Source organism: Ursus americanus, chromosome 13, assembly GCF_024610735.1.
Source record: "Ursus americanus isolate L20-20 chromosome 13, mUrsAme1.1.p, whole genome shotgun sequence".
Lineage (NCBI taxonomy): Eukaryota > Metazoa > Chordata > Mammalia > Carnivora > Ursidae > Ursus > Ursus americanus.
This window is the reverse complement of record NC_142139.1, coordinates 66,515,384-66,534,247: the sequence shown is the minus strand read 5'-3', so window position 1 is coordinate 66,534,247 and position 18,864 is coordinate 66,515,384. Positions and strand designations below refer to the sequence as shown.

General features: G+C 37.3%; 1 protein-coding gene across 2 annotated transcripts in view; it reads left to right on the top strand.

Annotated features, from left to right (window-relative positions):
• The first annotated feature begins 378 nt into the window (after positions 1-378).
• Positions 379-18,864, top strand: part of PPP2R2A (protein phosphatase 2 regulatory subunit Balpha) — a 79,495-nt gene continuing 61,009 nt past the window's right edge. For both annotated transcript variants that reach the window (XM_045774143.2, XM_045774144.2), the window contains exons 1-2: positions 379-686; positions 2,541-2,615. In XM_045774143.2, the coding sequence (XP_045630099.1) occupies positions 680-686; positions 2,541-2,615 (82 nt within the window). In that variant the 5' untranslated portion in view covers positions 379-679. The remainder of the gene's footprint in view (positions 687-2,540; positions 2,616-18,864) is intronic.

Below are 18,864 nucleotides of genomic sequence, written 5' to 3'. Positions count from 1 at the left end.
TCAAAGACACAGGATCCCACGAATCCCCGGGAGCGAGCACAGTAACTGCACGGCTGAGCCCGCCTCGGAACCCAGGCACAGGCGCGAGGGTTTGGGACACTGTGATGTGCACCGGAGCGCGGACTGGGCCGGGGACGGAGGGCAGAAGGGGTACCGCCAGACTCCAAACCAGCAGCGCGCGGGATAAGGAGCGGCGCAGGCCTGATCGGCGGGGACGCACTACCGGGCGGGGGAGGAAGGGGCGGAGGCCGGGAGCCGGGCCAGCCGCTCCCCGTCCCTCCCCCTCTGGTCTCCGCCCCGGCCCTCGCCCCGCCCTGCCCCGCCCCTCCGGCCCGGCCCGGCTGCTCCGCCCCCGGGTGACGTCACTGGCCAGGCCAGCCGGCGCCATTTTGAAAGTGGAGTCGCCTGCCCCTGCCGCTGCCGCCGCCGTCGCTGTCGTAGCTGCCGCCGCCGCTGCTGGAGAAAGAGCGAGAGCGGGGAAGCCCCAGAGTGAAATCCACCATCCTGCTGGCTGATCTGCCCGCCCCTCCTTCCTTCTCCCCCGACCCCCGCCCTCTCCCCCCACAGGTGCCATCCGCCGCCATCCGCCCTCTCTACCCCCCCATCCCCAGGTGAGGGGGGTGAGTTCAGGAAGCAGAGACCCCGAGGAACCCAGCAGGGTCACCATTTGCAGCGCAACATGGCAGGTAAAGGAGAAATCACCCTCGTCCACTGACAAGGCACCGCTTCCTTCCTTCTCCCTCCATCACCCCCTAGCGACCGTCTGTGCCTCTCGTCGAGCCACGGGGAGCCCCTTGGATTTCAGGGAATTGGTCAAGTGGGGTGCGGTGGGGGTGGGGTGGGTTCTGGTAAGGCGAAGGGTCGCTGTGATACCGAAATGGCTTTTAAAATGAGGGCTGGAACCTTGGCATGGGTGGGGGTGGGGTGTGTGCTGGCGAGGCGAGGGGTAAGGCGTGGGTGGGGCGGGGTGGGGGCGAGTGCAGATTTGTCCCTACTGCTTAGGAGCCCGGTGTAACCTCCGCTCCCCCCGCCCCCCCCGGGGCTTTTTTTAGGGTTTTTGCTTCATATAATTCCTTTTTTTTTCCCACTTGCTGCAAGCCTTCTTGGGTGTTTATATTAATGTATTTTGTACTGAAAAGGAAGAGTGCTTTACAAGTTAAAATACAATGGGGACCTATGTGTATTTATTTTCCCCCCCACTGTGGGTACGTATATTTTTGAGACCTTAAGCCTGAATTTTTTGTCTTCATCTAGTTCCCTTTCGTTTCTTACCCTTCGTGTCCAAAGAGTGCAAGGCCTTTAATAACACCAAGTTGCATGAAAAATGTAATTTAAACTTTGCGTTTTGTATGTTAGTTTTTGTGCAGATGTCCTTTTCCCAGAAGGGTTTCGTAGAGTTAGTTAAAATAGTTGTGGAGTTCAGTGATATAAATAGCCAAGGGGAGAGAGATTTAGGTAAAAGCTTGGCGGGGGGTGGGGGGGGTGGGAAGGATGCTAGAGAAAACCAGCTTGGAATATTTAGCAAGAATGAAAGTGAAGGAAGAGAAAGGTAATTGCTTTGAGGATAATTTTTATACATTTTGATGTTGCTGAATGTGTTCATTCTTCTAGTAGAACCAATTCTAGATCTTGATTCAGTTTCTTCACAGTTCCAGGACATTTCCTCCATAGTGCTTGGAAGTGAAATAGAAACATTCAGAAACTAAACCAATTTTCCATGCTTTTTCCAATATTTAGATAATAACTTTTAAATAATTAAACCTTTAAAAAAGTTAATGTGTTGGATTGACTTACGTTTTGCTGTAAACAAGTTGCTTTTTGGCCTTGTTGAATAATTAAGTGAAATTAAAATGGTTTTGCACAAGATGATGACAAAATAGTGAAATTGTTTGCCAGGTCCTTTTGATTCTGAGGGGTAAAGTGAAGGGAGGCAGAACAAGCTTCCTCTGACAGTCTCTTCACCAGCATTTATTTCGGTTTCTTTTCCTGTCTGGAGCCAGTGATTTCGCTGGTAATGAAATGCAAAGAAATGGGTGGTGAGTGTTGTGTTTGCTGTGTGTGCGCTTTGGTGATTGGGTTCATATGAATCATTACTCCTCACCCAGGCAGTAATGTTCCTGAAGTTTTCTCTTCGTTCCATGTTTTATGGTAGTTTAATCTTATTAACCCTTCTGCAGGCTTTTGTAAACTTAAAGGAAAACTATCTAACTTTTGGTATTTACTTTTCTCTGGTAGGTCTTGCGTGACTGTGAGGCTTTTACGGTATTTGAGGGGAAGGGAAAATGGAAGTTTTGAACACATGTGCAGTGTTAATGATAGTACATGGCCTTTAAATATTTCATACCTGGAATCTCTCTCTTGAAATGCAGTACCAACTATTGGAGATTAACCTTCTTCCAAATTAGTGCTCTGGGCTGGTGGTTGTATGTGTGGGCAGTACTAGGCTATTAGTATCATGCCAACCATGGATACCATCTCTGTGTTTACGAGAGTAAACATGAACAGAACTCAGTTTTAATTGGTATGTTTTCTTTTTCCAGGAGCTGGAGGAGGGAACGATATTCAGTGGTGTTTTTCTCAGGTGAAAGGAGCAGTAGATGATGATGTAGCAGAAGGTAAGAAAGCACTTAATGCAAAATTTGAATATGGGATCTTCAGAATCGTGATTACTGAAGGATTTCCTTGCGGCTAGGTCTGTTACAGTTTAAGAACATACTGAGTTTATTGTCTGAGCAATGGAGGAACAGTTTTAAGAAGTCACTTGTCTGGAAAATAGTCTTCAGTCTTTTATTATTAATACTTTATATCATTTTTTATGTATTAAGTGAAAGCACTAGATGATGATGTATATAAAACTGTCACAAGGAAAATCTAAGGTTCATATCATAAAGGTTTCCTGACTGTATAAATTTCATGTGCAAATAAATGGTGATGCATTTTCATATTCATACATCATTTTTAGATAATTGTGTTTAAATAGGCATCAGCATTTACCTCAGAAACATTTTTAAATGACTGTCTTATTTTTGAGGTAAGATTTTTAGTGTTTAACTTGCCTATGTTCAGAGTGTGGTGTTGATTGACATTCTGTGAAGAAATGCTGGCTCAAATGATACATTTTATTGTCTTGTAAAGATTAATTTAGATGGATAAGAAAACAACAATGCTCTGGATATATAGCATGGCATTTGGGGAGCTTATTCTTGTGTGGTTAGAAGCTGGGTTTGATCAATTGAAGTACCTAAGTCTTAATTCTTCTCCCAAATTTATTAATGTATTTCAAAAACGTAAAGTTTGGAAATGCTAGTTCTGCACTAATTTGAGATGGTCTTAGGTGGTGGAGGCATTATTTCCCATAAAGTAGTTGTGTCATTTCATTGTTCAGAAATATTATTTCAAGTTTGAATTTTAATGGTATTCTGTCTTGAATTACAGTAGGAATTTTCCAACAAAACTCAAATGAATTAAAATGTACTTTAAATTTTAAAAAATTTGTCTAGTGAAATTTTATAAATCATCCTTCTCTAGATTGTTTTGTCATATTAAGATCCTATTTCTGACCTGTTTGCAGTACTGTTTGTTTTGAGGATTTCTTCAGGTGATGGTAGGATGATAGACTTGGGTTGAGCCAGTCAAATGCTTGGATTTGCCTGTGTCAGTGTCATTCTCAGTGAAGTGTCTGATCAGTTTGGTGTGTTTTTCGGGGAGCCAACTGGCATACATTATACTTGTGATACTTCATAGAGCACTATCACATTTCTTTCCTGTTGAGTTCTCATCTGTTTTTCAGATGAGAAACCAGAAGTCTTAGTTACGAGACTCACTGATGGTCACACAAGTAGTGCAAGTCAAGGTTTTCTGGTGAAGCTTGTGGTGGTTGACTTGAGAGAAATCCTCTAAGTTCAAGGGAGGACTCATGTGTTACTCATTTTGTAATTCCATTACCTGTTGGTAATATTGGATCATTCATGCTGTTGTATAATACTCAAGTTATGAGAGTGCTGTATACTTGAAAATTATTCCTGGGTTGATTTCCATTTATTTTTTATATCAAAGATCTGTTCAGGGACTTCCTAATTGTTGAGCACTGGGGCTGCAAGTATCTGGGACATAAACCCTGCCCTAAAGGAGCTCATAGTTTACCTGTTAAAGAGTAGGCAGAGAGACCGCATGGGTTTTATTTAATTAGAAGAAATTCATGGTTCTAAACTTACTTAACTGAATCAAATGATAGTTGGTAATATGTTGTATGATGGCATCAGTTGTAGTTCTCTTCTGCTAATAGTTAGTGGCTACATTTTGCTACTGATTCATTAAATAATTTTCCTTTGAGGTTGTTAGATAATACTTTAACATACAGTGCATTCCTAGCATCTTAACATGCTGAGGCTTGGTATGTATATTTTGATAAAAACATGACTTAACTTTAGTACCTATGTTTATTCTAGTGTAGTAAGTATAAAAAGCACCTAATTTTCGAATTATACTCCTTTAATTTGGGTTTTTTGTGTACTGTAGTTTGCATGTCACAGTCTATTATGTTTATGTTACTAAGGGAAGATGTGCTTTTCTCAAATAAGATTAATACGTTTTCCTCCTTGGTTTAGACTGTAATCTCTGAACAGGTTACATCTAGCTAAATCTTTAGTTTAGCTTACCTGTTTTCTGTTAATGATGCATTGCAAGTTCTTTCCCATCAAATGCTCCAAATTGTCTTTCCCCTCCTACATGCAGTTAGCTGTCAGGGCATACCATCATTACTTTTGTAATGCTTTAGTCTTCTTTCCATACCCAATTCACCGTAGTTCAGGATCTCAGCATCTTTCATCCAGGTTGCAGTAACTTCCTAAATGATTCCCTGCTACTTGTCCTCTGTTTTGCTTCTAAATTAATCTTAAATACTGTCCCAATTTTATGTTCCTCAGAAATCTTCAGTGGTCACTGCTTCCCTAGGATTATGAATTACATTCAAATATTTCAGCCTAGAATGCGAATATGCAAGTATGTCAGTATGCCCCCCCCCCCGTTTCGCGACGTTCATCTGCTGATATGGTTGATGATCCAGCTAAATGGATGCTGTTAGACAAGTCTTGTACAGTCTTACTCTTGGGTCTTTGTTTTTTTGCTCTTCCCACCTTGGAATACTTTACACTCCTCCCAGTTTATCGCTTATTAGAATTCTTCAAGTCATGTCTGTAACTCTTTTACTTATCTTCCTTTTTTGGAAATATTTTAAAAATCTATCTTTATAGCACTTTTTATATATAATTATATTTATATAATTTATATGATTATAAATTAATTAAATTAATAATTTACATAATTATTTATTTTTATTTATAATTTACTCTAAACCTCTGCTGTTACACTGTGCAGCACTAATGCATCTTTGTGCTCTATGCAGAACATCCTATACAAACTACTATGCTTGGAACAATGCCTGGCACACAGTAGGTGTTGAGTATTTGTTGAATGAAGGAATGTGAATGTTACTATTATGAGGTTTTGAAGGGGAAAGAGATCCTTTGTAAAGATGATTGCGATATACTCTAGAAATCATGGATGTATTTACTTGCCAGGCTTTATAACTGGATTGATGTTCTATAGCTGTGTAATAGAAGTTAGGAGACCTTGGGTTTTTATTCTGGTGACAAACAAGTGTATATCGCTTGGAATAAGTATTTCTCTGGGTTACAGTAAGGCTAACGTTAAAATGACAGGACTGGATTAGATGATTCCTGTTGTTGCTTATACTCTAATCTTGTCAATTCTCAAAGATGTCTTAGAAAAGAAAGAGCCCGACGTTACTACTACTGGTAAGTTGTGTGAGAAACTGAGTTCTTTGGGGGCCTTAATTTAGAAAGAAGTCTTTATTGGACTTAATCAAGGCTCAGAATTTGTCATTAAGTGCATTGCAGAACTAAGTATTGTGATGTTTGACCAAATACTGTGATTGATCTTTGGCCAATGTAGGCTCCTACTGGGATACTTATTCTATGCACAGGTCTCTTCAGGCACTTTTAAGTGGTTTATCTTTGGTATAGGTACTTGTCTGGGAGAAGGGTGAGGTACTAAAATCTCTATCACTCAGACAGTCTCATGTCCTGCAGTTTTCCTTTTCAACTTCATGGTAGTGGTAATAACATTTTATCATATTCTATACTTGAAAATTTTCCTTCATTGACAACTCGCTTTCATGAGATAGTAGGTAGCACAGACACTGGTACTAGGCTACATAGTTTGAATCCTACCCAATCCTCTGCTAGCTGGGTAATCTTGGGCAAATTTATTCATCTCTTTGTGCCTGTTTTCCTCTCTCTAAAATGAGGATCACAATAAAATCTTCCTTATGCTGTTGTTTTGGTGATTAAATGAGTTAATATGCATAAAACAGAAAGCTGGCACATAGAGCATTATAAAGGTTTAGCTGTTATTGTTGGAATGTTTATGGCAAATAAGAGTTGGAGAATGAGAGAACTGGGGAATTTATTAAGAATTTCTCCTCAGCCAAAGTAAAGATATGGTATGTGTATATTTTATACAGATTCTTTGATTCCACTAATACAAAGTTTAAAAAGCATTCAAAACTAAACCGTAGCCTTAGGGACACATACTAAACTGGTAAAACTCTGAAAAATAGCTACAAAATAATTGCTATAAACGCCAGTATGTGGTGGTTACTTTTAAGTGATGGAAGGGAGTTGTTCTTGAGAAAGAGTCTGGGGGGCCTCATGAATATAGTGTCTTGACTGGGTGGTGGTGGTTATGATTAACTGATTATCCTGGACATTTCTCTTTTGGTTTTTGATTTTCTATATTTGTTCGATTTCACCCCCCAAAAAAATGTATGTGTGTCTGTGTCTGTATGTTTTTAGATCAATACTGTACCAAAAAGGGTTTGGAGTGAAAACTGACAATCCCTACCTTCATCCATTCCCTAATCCTCCCTCGTCCTTCTAAAGGTGATTATGTTGAACTCTTCCAATTGTGTTCCCTGTTGCTTAATTTTTTGTGAAGAAAATGGTAACTTCTATTTCTCATCCATTTTAGACATTTCCAATTGACTTTCCTCTCTAGTAGATGAAGATTAAGCTGTTAACATTATAACCCCTGTCACCCCACACCCCAGTTTATCACCTGCATCACCGATTTAACCACACACATGGTATGGCTAAATTACAAGTCCGTGCTTACATTAAGACCATGCAGATGTTCACTGCTGAACCAAGACTGCAGTGTTTCTCTTGTCTTGTGCATCCCTTCATTTGTCCTGAAGCTAATAATTGCCCAGTTTTTAATTTGCCTGGTTCTTTTTGTATTTGTGTATTTTATTTTATTTTTTTGTATTTGCGTTTTTTAAAAAAACACTTTGTTATGGGAGATTTTGAACATTACAGAAAGTATATGGAATAGTATATTGAACCCCCATCACCCAACATCATCAACCCATGGCCAGTGCAACCCACTTATACCATCACTTGATCCTTTTTGTTTTTTAAAATCTGGTTTCAACAAACTAGAAAACCAAGGTCATCATTTTAAAGTGAAACAGTAAGGAATTTTTCCTAATGATTTTTTTTGCAGTAACGATACCTGATAATCTATTATTTGCTTAAATTTTACTTGTGGAAATATTAAAAATTCAAACAAATACATGTGGATAATCTGAAGTGTGTAATTTTTGGTTGAAAATACGAAACAGTTGTTAACCATTCAGGATGGTTAATTTCAATGTAAATTTTCATTATTTAATAGTTAATATTGTTGACTATTAAGTAATACTTTTTAATTCACAATATTTTAATAACAAGTATGTCTTCCCTTATCTCCATATTTGACAATCTTATAGGATCGTCAAATTATTATAGGAAATTTTTAGGATATGATTTTATTACATGAAGCCTTCTTTTTATGAAACTTGGATCCATATGCGTTGCATCTTTCAACACTTTGCTTCCTGTTTATTTTTGGTAGGATTTAGACCTATAGACTGGTTCTTGGGGGGGAAAAATTCAGCAGTAGAATCTAAATATTCCTTAAATAAAGTCTTAAATAAAATTGTGAAAAACAATTTTTGGGCTATCACACAAAATTTAATGGTTTTGGGGTACCTGGATGGCTCAGTCAGTTGGGCATCTGCCTTTGGCTCAGGTCATGATCCCAGAGTCCTGGGATCAAGTCCCGCATCGGGTTCCCTGCCAAGTGAGGAGTCTGCTTCTCCCTCCCTCTCCCTCTGCATGTGCCTGCTCTTTCTCTCAAATCTAAAAAAAAAAATGTATTGTGTATATTTGTACTTATGTGCATTTTTCTGGTTAGAGAGAGTCCATAACCATCATCAAAACAGCTATTTTAGGGTGTGGTCTGGTGACCCCTCAACTCTTTCAAAAGGTCTATGAAGTCAGAACTATTTGCATTATAATATATTTGCCTTTTTGACAATGTTGACATTTGCAGCAGTGGTACAAAAGCAATATGGGTAAAGCTGCTGGTGTCTCAAAAGTGAATGGTACCATGTACCAGCAGTTTGAAAGTGCCAATTTTACATATGAGTGTTTTGATGAAGCAGTAAAAACTAACTTTTTAAAATCTTGATTCTTGAGTACATGGTTGTTAAACATTCTGTGTGACAAAAGGAGAGGTACACCAAAGCATTTGTGCTACAAACCAGAGTACATGTTGTCTGGAGGAAAAGCATTTGTGCACTTCTTTGGGTTTTAAGCTCAATTGGCTAGCTGCTCCTTTCATGAAACGTTATTTTTGTTAGAAAGAACTACTGACGAATAAATGATGATTATTTAGACTTGGATATTTGGCAGACATTTTCTCAAATAAGCAGTGAGTTTGTTTCCTCAGTGGGCAGTCCTTGTTGCCCATGATAAAATTTGAGCTTTCAAGAAAAGTGAGAATTTTGGAAAACATGTGTCTGCCATCCTGAGTTGGATAACTTTTGCAATACATAAAGATTTTTCAGATGAGATCAGTAATATTAATGATTGCAGTTTTTTGATGTAACGTAATGAAATGCGTCAACATTTGGAAGCTCTGAATATTTGGATGACTTTGAATCAGTGTTTTACAACTGTCCAGTGCCTGTGATGTTAAAAAATGCGTAAGTAAAAGTGCAAGGTACAGCATTGGATTGTAATGTAACAGATGACTGATAAGGTTTCAGATTCCATAAATCTTTTAAGAAGCTACCACTTGTCCAGTTTTGGTGTAGTGTCAAAGGGATATCCATAACTACCTGAAAAGCCTATTAAAATACTTCTCCCTTTTCAACCACATACCTGAATGAGGATGGATTTTCTTCATATACCTAACCAACACAGCACAGTGTAGTGTGTTGAATGCAGAAGCAGTCAAGAATCTAGGGGTCTTCTATTAAGCCACACATTAAAGAGATTTGCAGTGATGTAAAACAGTGCCGTTCTTCTTGCTAATTTTTTGTGGGAAGGTAGTCATTTTTCCTCTTTTTTTGTTAATGTGTAGGGTTTATCATTAATATTTTTAAATTGATAAATACTTTAAAATTTGAAAGGCCTTTGGGGTCCTCAGATTTTAAGTGTAAAGAAATCCTGCTGTCCAGAAATACTTGACAGCTATTGGTTTAGTCTGTTAAGAGGTTTCACTGTATTAATGCTTTAAAAGTCTCACAGACCACAAGATAAGTGACCAGAGCAGTATGCTGCTTTTGTGCATGAATGTCTAAAGCTTTCCTATAAAAGCTTCCTGTGACTTGATATTGTTTCAGCCTACTCCCTTGCTGTTCTTTAGATACCAAATTAGATCTGCCTTAAGCTCTTTCATCTGGTGATCTTGGTGAAGGAAGGATACCTTTAGGACTTTAAAATATCTATTTTTAAACTTACCTCCCTTGCAGAGATTATATACCAGTACATATTTGCCAAAATACTTTAGCTCTAAAAAATTTTAGGGCTTTTTCTGCTATATGCTCAGGTCCAGTTAACATTAATACTTAATGCAGGATTACTAAGTTCCTCAGAGCCTGGTATGGTGCTGTTTCTGGGTTGCTGCCTGGTTATTAGAAATGAGTTGGTGACCTTGGCATTGTGTTTTATTTTGAGCCGAACATGTAGCAGTTTGATGTGTTGTTTTTTCTTGGAAGAAAGGCATAAAATTGGCAAGGTAACTTTGTACTTCCCAACTCTAAGGGAGTTGAGAACAGTGTTTTCTTTAAGTTTTACTTGATTTTTTTAAAGTTTATTTATTTTTTAGTAATCTCTACACCCAGTGGGGGCTCAAACGCACAACCCTGAGCTCAAGAGTCGCATGCGCTTCCAACTGAGCCAGCCAAGCACCCCTAAATTTTACTTTAAAGTACAGCATAATCCTGTTTTAAAACAGTTGAATTTCCCATTCTAAGAATGCAGCATCAGCTGTTCATTGCATAATATTTTCAGTATTTTTGTGGCTGTTTTTCTATCCTTTAGAGAACGTTTGTCGAAGTACATAGGCCTTTTAAAACTAGCTGCCCCAATTTCTCAATCCATGTTTAAATGTTGGGTTTGTTAAAAAAGAACTTATTTTTTATAACATACGTTTAGTTAATTTTAGCAGTAGTTGATTAAAATGTCACGCAGGTCTTTGCCCATGTCATGCGTGGAATCCTTGGTAAATCATGATGGAATGCTTTTCTGTAAGCCACTATGCCAGAGGTTGTACTTTTGTAATTTTTAGTTTCTTTTGGTTGATTTCCTCTCTGAATGTTCCAGTATCAACTGATATTTTCTGAAATCTTTGAATGATCTCTTTTTATCAAGTTCAAGGGGGTTCATGGACCAGTGACCCTATTTAAGAACCTCTGCCTTAACCTAAAGTTTTACCTATGGTTATATGCCTACTGAAATTTGGAAGAGTTGAGGATATTTTATATGGAAATAATAGCTTTTAGCCTGTTAAGAGGGTATTCTTTTTCTTAGGGATCCTTTTAGTACTTACTGTTTCTGCTATGATATAAGAGGGATAAATCTCTAAGATACTGGACTTAACAGCTTTAGTGTTTTCCCATCTTTTTTTCTTTTTTTAATTAAAAACTTCTCTTTAACTGTGGGTAAAACTATTAGAGGAATATATTGGGTTTTGAACCAGTTGCTTGTTTTATACTTCACTCAGAAGGAGTCTAAATTTCTTCAGTAGCCCGTATTAAGAGAGAAACCAAAGTAGATAAAAGGGATTGGTGAGAAAATTTTTTTTAATTTTCTAAAGATCTGGAAAAATGTTAACTTTTAAAACTTGACATTGTAGAGTGTCAGGTCTCCTTTGTGTCAGAGTGGAAATAGAACCTTTTTGGTGTTACTTGTCTCTTTTCCAGCTTACTACAAGGTAAGAGACCTATGGGTATGGCATAGACGTGTTTCCAAGATAGCATAAGAGGAATCTTTAATACATTCTTATTGGCTAATAGATTGGGAAGGCTCTATTTCAAGAGAAAAAGGCTATTGTAGGCAATAAATAATTCTTGTCAAATTCTTTATCTAGGAATGCAGCATGCAAAAATGGTTATTACGAGAACTGGTGGTTGAGAAGGGATTGCTCCTAGTCTTTTTTTCTCCCTTGACATAAAAGGAGAATTAATTTTTTTCTAGCAGCAGAACCAATTCTTCAAAATATTTTTTAGCTTTCAAAACAAAAAATTCTTTTAATGCATTTTTTATTAAAAACACATAACAAAGTGTACCATATTAACCATTTTTAAGCGTATACTTCAGTAGTGTTAACTGTGTTCACGTTGTTGTGAAACTTCTCTCTAGATCTTTTTCATATTGCAAAACTGAAACTGGACCTGTTTAACAGTTCCCCATTCTTCCCTCCGCCCCTGGTATCCACCATTTTGCTTTCTGTTTCTGTGAATTTGACTACCTTATATACCTCCTACCAATACATAGATACCAAATACCATCAGTATTTGTCTTTTTGTGCCTGGCTTACTTCGTGTTATCAGGGTTCATCCATGATGTAGCATGTGACAAGATTTCCTTCATTTTTAAGGCTGAATGATATTCCATTGTATGTATATATCACACTTTGTTTATCCATTCATGCATTGATTGACATTTAGGTTGTTTCCACCTTAGCTAGTGTGTGCGTCTAGTCTTTTTATATATAGCTGGGGCTCTGTGGGAAGGAACAGAAGTACTTCCTTTAAATGATTGGAAGTGGACAGAGAGCGCCCTGGACAGAAAATATGAAAGAATACAGATTGGTACTGCTGTGTGACAAATCTGTTTATCCCAGATGAACAGTTTGAAAACTAGAACTGGATTACTTTATTTTGTAGGCTATTTCAGGATAGGATTAAGCAAAAATCTAAATTTTTGACCAGAGTTTTACCTCATTTGTTTTTCAGTTTCTAGTTTAAAAACAGAAAATCCCATGGATTTTGTAAATCACATTTCATTATCGTAAATCTCCTCAGATTAACAGTAAGGCAGCCAGTATGTTATTTCATACATGTTTTAATTAAGCAAAATCTTCAGCATAATAGGAAAATTTGGTAACTGCGTCGTATTTCTTTGTAATGAAATTGTAGATAAGGAACGATCGATCATGGTTTCCTTTCTTGCAGTAAGCCTTTGAGGTAGACATTATTGTCATTTTGTACACAAGGACACTGAAACTCAAAGTTGAGCAATGCTAACCTAAGATGAGTTAGTAAAACCAATCTGTTTGCTTCCACATTGCTTCTCTTGTGGTTCATTTTTTAAAAATACTGTTTGATTAAAAATCTCTATCTCTGGTTCTCGTAGGGAAAGGGTAGAGTGCTAGTTACTCATCCACAAGTCAACGAGAATATGTTGCGTTCCCAGTGCTGTGGAGAATGTGAGGGATGTAGGTATATATATCCTTCACTTTAGGTATATTAAAAGTGTCAATTTTATTAAAATAAGCCTCTTCCATAACATTTTCTGGCTTGTGGTATTAACCTGTTCACATTACTGGGAGATCCTTGGCTAATCCTATGTAAAAAATTTACAGGTAATGTTGGAATATGAATAATAAATTATTGTCCCTTTTCCGAGTTGACATGCTTTCTGATATTGAGATGGTGCTGTATTACAAATACTTAGTTCTTGGAATTAAATGAAAGAATCACATGTATCTCAGGTTTTTCTAAGACATAACCATGTCTTTCATTGGTTTTGAATGCTGATGAATTGAATTCACTGATGAATATTACTGGAGATCGCTCCAGGTAAATGTGGTAGCAAAACAAATGCAATGCTGCAAAACAAATGAGAAAAATTTGGGCATTTTTCTCTCTTCCCTCTATCCTATATCTTTCAAGCCTTCATTTGATCAGTTTGGCAGTTCCTTAAAAAGTTAAATATAGATTTAATCATACAACCCAGCAGTTCTCTTCTAGGTATATACTTTAGAGAATTGAAACATGTGTCTATAAAAACTTAGACATGAATATTTATAGCAACATAACTGATAATAGTCAAAAAGTGGAAACAGACCAAATGTCTGTTAATTGATGATGCATAAAGAAAAGGTGTTGTATCTGTACAATGGAAGATTATGCAGCCATAGAAACGAATGAAATGCTGTCACATGCTGCAGCATGGATGAACTTGGAAAACATTATGCTAAGTTGGAGAAGTTGGGCACAGAAGACCACATATTATATGATTCTGTTTACTCAAAATATCCAGAAGAGGCGAATCTCTCAAGACAAAGTAGATCTGTGGTTGATAGGACCAGTGAGGGATGTGGCTGCCAATGGGTACGGCATTTCTCTAAGGGAGTAATGAAAATATTCCAAAATTAGTGAAGGTTACACAGTTCTGTGAATATAGTAATAAATGCTCAATTGTACACTGAATTTGACAAATGGTAATAGTAAATAAACTTTTAGGTCACACAAAGAGATGGTGAATCCAACCAGTGCCAAGAGGTATAGAGGGAAAGTATGTCTTCCTCTTAACCCCATTCTCCAGGTTCTCTGTCCCTAGAGATACTGTCACAAATTTCTTATATATGGTTTCAGAAGTGTTTCCTAGTTTAATGGTTTTAACTTAACAGCATGTTCATCATTTTAGATTAGAAAGTGGGAAAGTACATTCCAGAGATCCATGACAGGTAAGGTATATAGGCCTTGTCTTAGAGAGGATCTAATGAATTGCCCACGTAGCTACCATTTTCTTTTAACTGTCCTGTGATTTCTGTAGCTTTAGTCTGAAGAGTTGCTGAGAAGGTTGTACGTGTTTGGGATGTGCATCTAGATGTACAACTAGTAGACTCTAAAGTTAAATAAAATTTATGAAATAATGTCTGATGATAATTTAATAATGGCTAAGATATCCAAATCTTTAAAAATAACGATTTGGGTTCATTGATACCTGAAGTCTGTGTCATACCCCTTCATTAAACTAGACCTTAAGTTTCCTTCATTTGAATCTTATTGTTCTGATGTCATGTCTGAAGTGACTCAATCTTTTTTTCAGTGATTATTTAGAACTAAACTAGACGTTATAAAGTAGGCTAGATCCTAAAGACCTAATGTATCTTTTTTTTTTCCTCTCTCATTTTGTCTTTTTGACTATTCAGTAAGTATATAGCTTCTTTTGTTCAATGTCCACCATCTCTAATTCTCGACCATATTGCTTGGAAATTTTGTTAACATTGTGTAAAATGCCAAAATGTCACAATTTTTACACTGCTCAAGTTGGTGACAACACAGCTTCATTAAATTCTTGTTATGTGGTAATTTGTTAATATTAAGGATTTTTATTATTTAAGGAAAAATAACTCAGTATAAACGTATATTTTAAAGTAAGTGCCGGGCACCTGGTTAAACATTCAGTTAAACGTCCAGGACTGTTGGTTTTGGCTCAGGCCATAATTTTGGGATTGTGGGATCAAGCCCTGTGTTGGGCTCAGGGCCGAGTCTGCTTTAAGACTCTCGCTCCCTTTCCCTCTGCCCATCACCCCTGTGCTTGCATGCCACACACACTCTCTCTCTAAAATAAATAGATCTTTAAAAAATAAATAAATAAATAAATAAATGCTCAAGAAACTTAGCTAACCGCCAATCAGTGTTAAGTGTTTTGCATGCGTTATCATTTAATCTAAACAGCCAGCCTCTGAGGATAGGTATTATTATTATTTTCATTTTGTAGATAAAGAAATCAAGAATTAGATAAAGTAACCTGATCAGGTCACACAGTGGTAAGTGGGGGAGCCAGAGGTTGAGGCTTGGTTCTTCTGACTTTAGAACTACCATAAGTAAACAACAACAAAAATAAAGTCACACATAATCTCACCATTTTTAGTTAACATCTATTAACATTTTGACGTAGATCTGTCCTTTTTCTACTGTGAATGTATATTTTTAAAATAGCATTACATGTGTAGTTTTGTATAATGCTTTTTTTTTTTCCAGTTTATATCTAAGAAAATAAATGACTTTTGTACTTAATTTAGGCATTTTAGCTTTTATAGTTTTTGCTGTTGTAAATTTGTTATGAACACCCTTGTGAGAATCTTACTACGTTAGGGTATATTTCTAGAAGTGGAGTTGCTGGTCAAAAGATGTGAACTTTTTTTATGTTTTAAAGAATGTATTACTAAATTGTCTTAGAAAGTTGGTGTGGGTTTTCACTTCCTCCAACAATGAATAGGAGTACCAATTTCCCGACCTGTTGACAGTGTGTATGTAGCACAATATTGCCATTCAGTAAAATCTTTTCCACTTATTTGTTTGAGCATGTTTAAGTATGTAGATTCTGTTCATGGCCTCTATTGCTCTTTGCAGGTGCTTATTCATTTGTAATATCAAAACCTCTCCCCCTTCCCATCATCATAGCTGAGGAAAGTTGTATGGAAGCTCAAAGAAATAATTTGGGTCTAGAGTAGATGGGAAAGTCTGTCTAAATGAAGTGATTTTGTCGTTTTTGACAGGCAGTGGAAGGCACAGGAAAAGAAAAAAAACATTTGAGAACTATTTGTTAGTTTCTTATCTACAAATGGGGATAATTAATAGTACTTGTGTTGTTATTTAAAGAATTAAATATACATGAGTGCTTAGTTTTGGCATGTACTTAGTGCTCAGAAAATTTAGTTGGTGCGGTTACTTAGTTATTTAATGCATGATTAACAGAAATAACAGATTAACAGTTAACAGAATAAATGGCTTTCGAGTCCACAAATCAAGATCAGCTGGTTGTTTTTGAGATTTGGAGCAAGTTAAAGGCATTTTCAATAAGTACATGTTGCATTGATGAATATAACTTTAGCTTAGTTGAGTTAGGAGTTTGGGGAATCCAAAGATGGAAGGAGAAAGATGAGTTTCATCAGAATTTGAGTTAGGCTGGGGTCTGGCACTTTGACTATTAGTTTGATTACTTTACAGTAAAAGTTTGAGCTTGTTCTTTAATTTTTGTGTTTCATTTTCCTGTTCTGAAGTCCCTCCATGGTTTTGTTCTTTCCTGTGATTGGATACTCTTCATCGGTGGTGGGGCTCTCAACATGCACTAGAGCCAAAACATCCTTCACACTACTAGTTTCATTTTCCCCTAGCTTGTAGAAGTGGAGTTGGGAGCACCTGAAAGTGTGATCTCAGGAAAATGCCATTAGAAGTGTTGACCCTAAACTGCAGAGGGTCTTAAAAAAGCTCTGTTTTTCCTCCCCTCTTTGGCAGTGTTCTCTGTTTCTATGATGTTCTGTGATGATCTGAATCCTTTACCAGACCTTGAGTGGACTGATGAATATATGTAGAGCCCATAAAAAATTTTACAGGAGTCTGAAGAGAGAACACATTTTATTGTACCAATGAACACCCTTATTTCTCTCTTTGATTCCCTATTAAGAAGTACACTGTGTTTTATTTAGTCAAAAGAATTGTATTAGCTGGATACCAGTACTTCTCAAGCTTTATGTGCTTACGGATTTCCCTGAAATCTTGTTAAAATGCAGATAATGATTCCGCTTGCAGATCTGGAGCGGAGCCTGTGATTTTCCTTTTCTCACTCACTCCAGTGATGGCCAGGGTGCTGCTACTGCTGCTCTCGGTCTGCCAGTCTACACTTAGAGGGAAAAGGCAGTTTATAGCCTTTTTTCGGGCAAGGGAGAACAGGTAGGGTAGTATCTTAGTTCTTTTACTCAGCGTTTCTGACAAACTGAATAGATTCATTGTGCTGTTCTCACATCATCTAACATTTGTTTAATAAATGAATAAACACCTCCTGGGGAGCTTTGTACTAGCTGTTAAAAGAGCAGCTTACATCATAGTGTGCTACTTGTTAACCACCCCTAATTGTTAGATTAAATTCGTGTTTGTATTTCAAATTTAGCTCAGAGCAGTATCTCAGTATACTTAAAGGTTTGCTTTTGCTAGTAATTTGCTTTTTTAAATAGATTTTCCTCCAAGTTCTGTGAAAAAGATGAATTTAGGAAATAAAATCTTCACTCCTAAATTGTTTTATAATCTCTAACACAGATTTTTAGTAAGTATAAATGATCAACTTTTTATTATTTTTTTTGTGTGTGATTTTCCGTTTGCGTCGTTAGCCTGGGAGGTACACTTTCAGTCTCCAACCAGGATTTCTCTTCCTCCCCAATCACCTAATCTTAGTTTTATTTTAAGTTGATTTTCACTTTATCTCTATAGCTCATGTACATAGTTCAGCAGGTCAGTAATTTAAAATGCTTATGAGGAAAAGTGACAGTTTTCTGCCTTCCTCACCTGTAACCACCCTTGAGTCCCCTTCCCCAGACTTCCAGCTGGTTTCTTCTGGTATTTATTTTCCTGTTTCTAAACAGTATGTTCATACAGCTGTTAATCAGTTTTAGATGTCCTCAGATGTAAGTGGTAGCTAAGAGTTGAATTATGTTCTGCCCCTCTTACTGCTCCTATTTTCTCAATATTGCTATACTGTTGTTATTATTTAAACCAGTATTCAGGGTTGTGGTAGGCTGAATAAAGTCCTCCACTACCCCTCAGAGACCCACATCCTAATCCCCAGAACAAGAGACTTTAACTTCTATGGCAAAGGGAGCAGAGATGTGATTGAATTAAGGATTTTGACATAGGGAGATTATTTTGGATTATCCTAGGCCCTAAATGTAATCCCAAGAATCCTTCAAAGGAAAAGAGGGAGGTCCGATCTAAGAAGGAAGTAGTAGATGTGGCACCAGAAGCAAGAGGTTGAAGTGATGCTGAGAAAGGGTCAGAGGGGAGGAATGCAGGTGGCCTCCTGAAGCTAAGAAAGTAAAGAAACCAGATTCTTCCTTGGAGCTTCTAGAAAGAGTCTAGCTGATACCTTTAGTCCAGTGAAACTTATTTTGGAATTCCGGCTTCCAGAACTTGAAGTAAATCTGTGTACTGTTAAGCTACCAACAAATTTGTGGTAATTTAAGAGTGGATGTTATTATGTCCATATACTGTTCACTGCTGCCAGGTATTGAATTATGATTATATCCTTTCTGCTATGACATTTTCTCTAGAGTTAATAATTACCTTGTTTTTCACTTGTCTTTTAATCTGTCATCACTGTTTTCTTTGTGCACCTTTCAATATCATTTTCTACATGGTCAAAAGAATCTGATAACACGCATACACACCCCACCTTCTGGAATTCTCCATCATGTTTCAGTCTAAAGTGGTTTGCTTTATTTTCTGTGACTCTGTCACTAAGTCATCCTTAGATTTTTCTGACAGGTAACTAAATCTCCTGTCAGTACATTAAAGTACTTCAGATGTTCTGTCAGTTTTCCTTTTGCCTTGAGCTCTATCCTTCAATCTGTGGCTTTTTTCTAAGTTTATTGCATAGCTGCTGTCCTTGAATTTTCCTTCATTCTTATTTTTACTTCACCATCGTGGGAATTCTTTTTGCTTCTTCT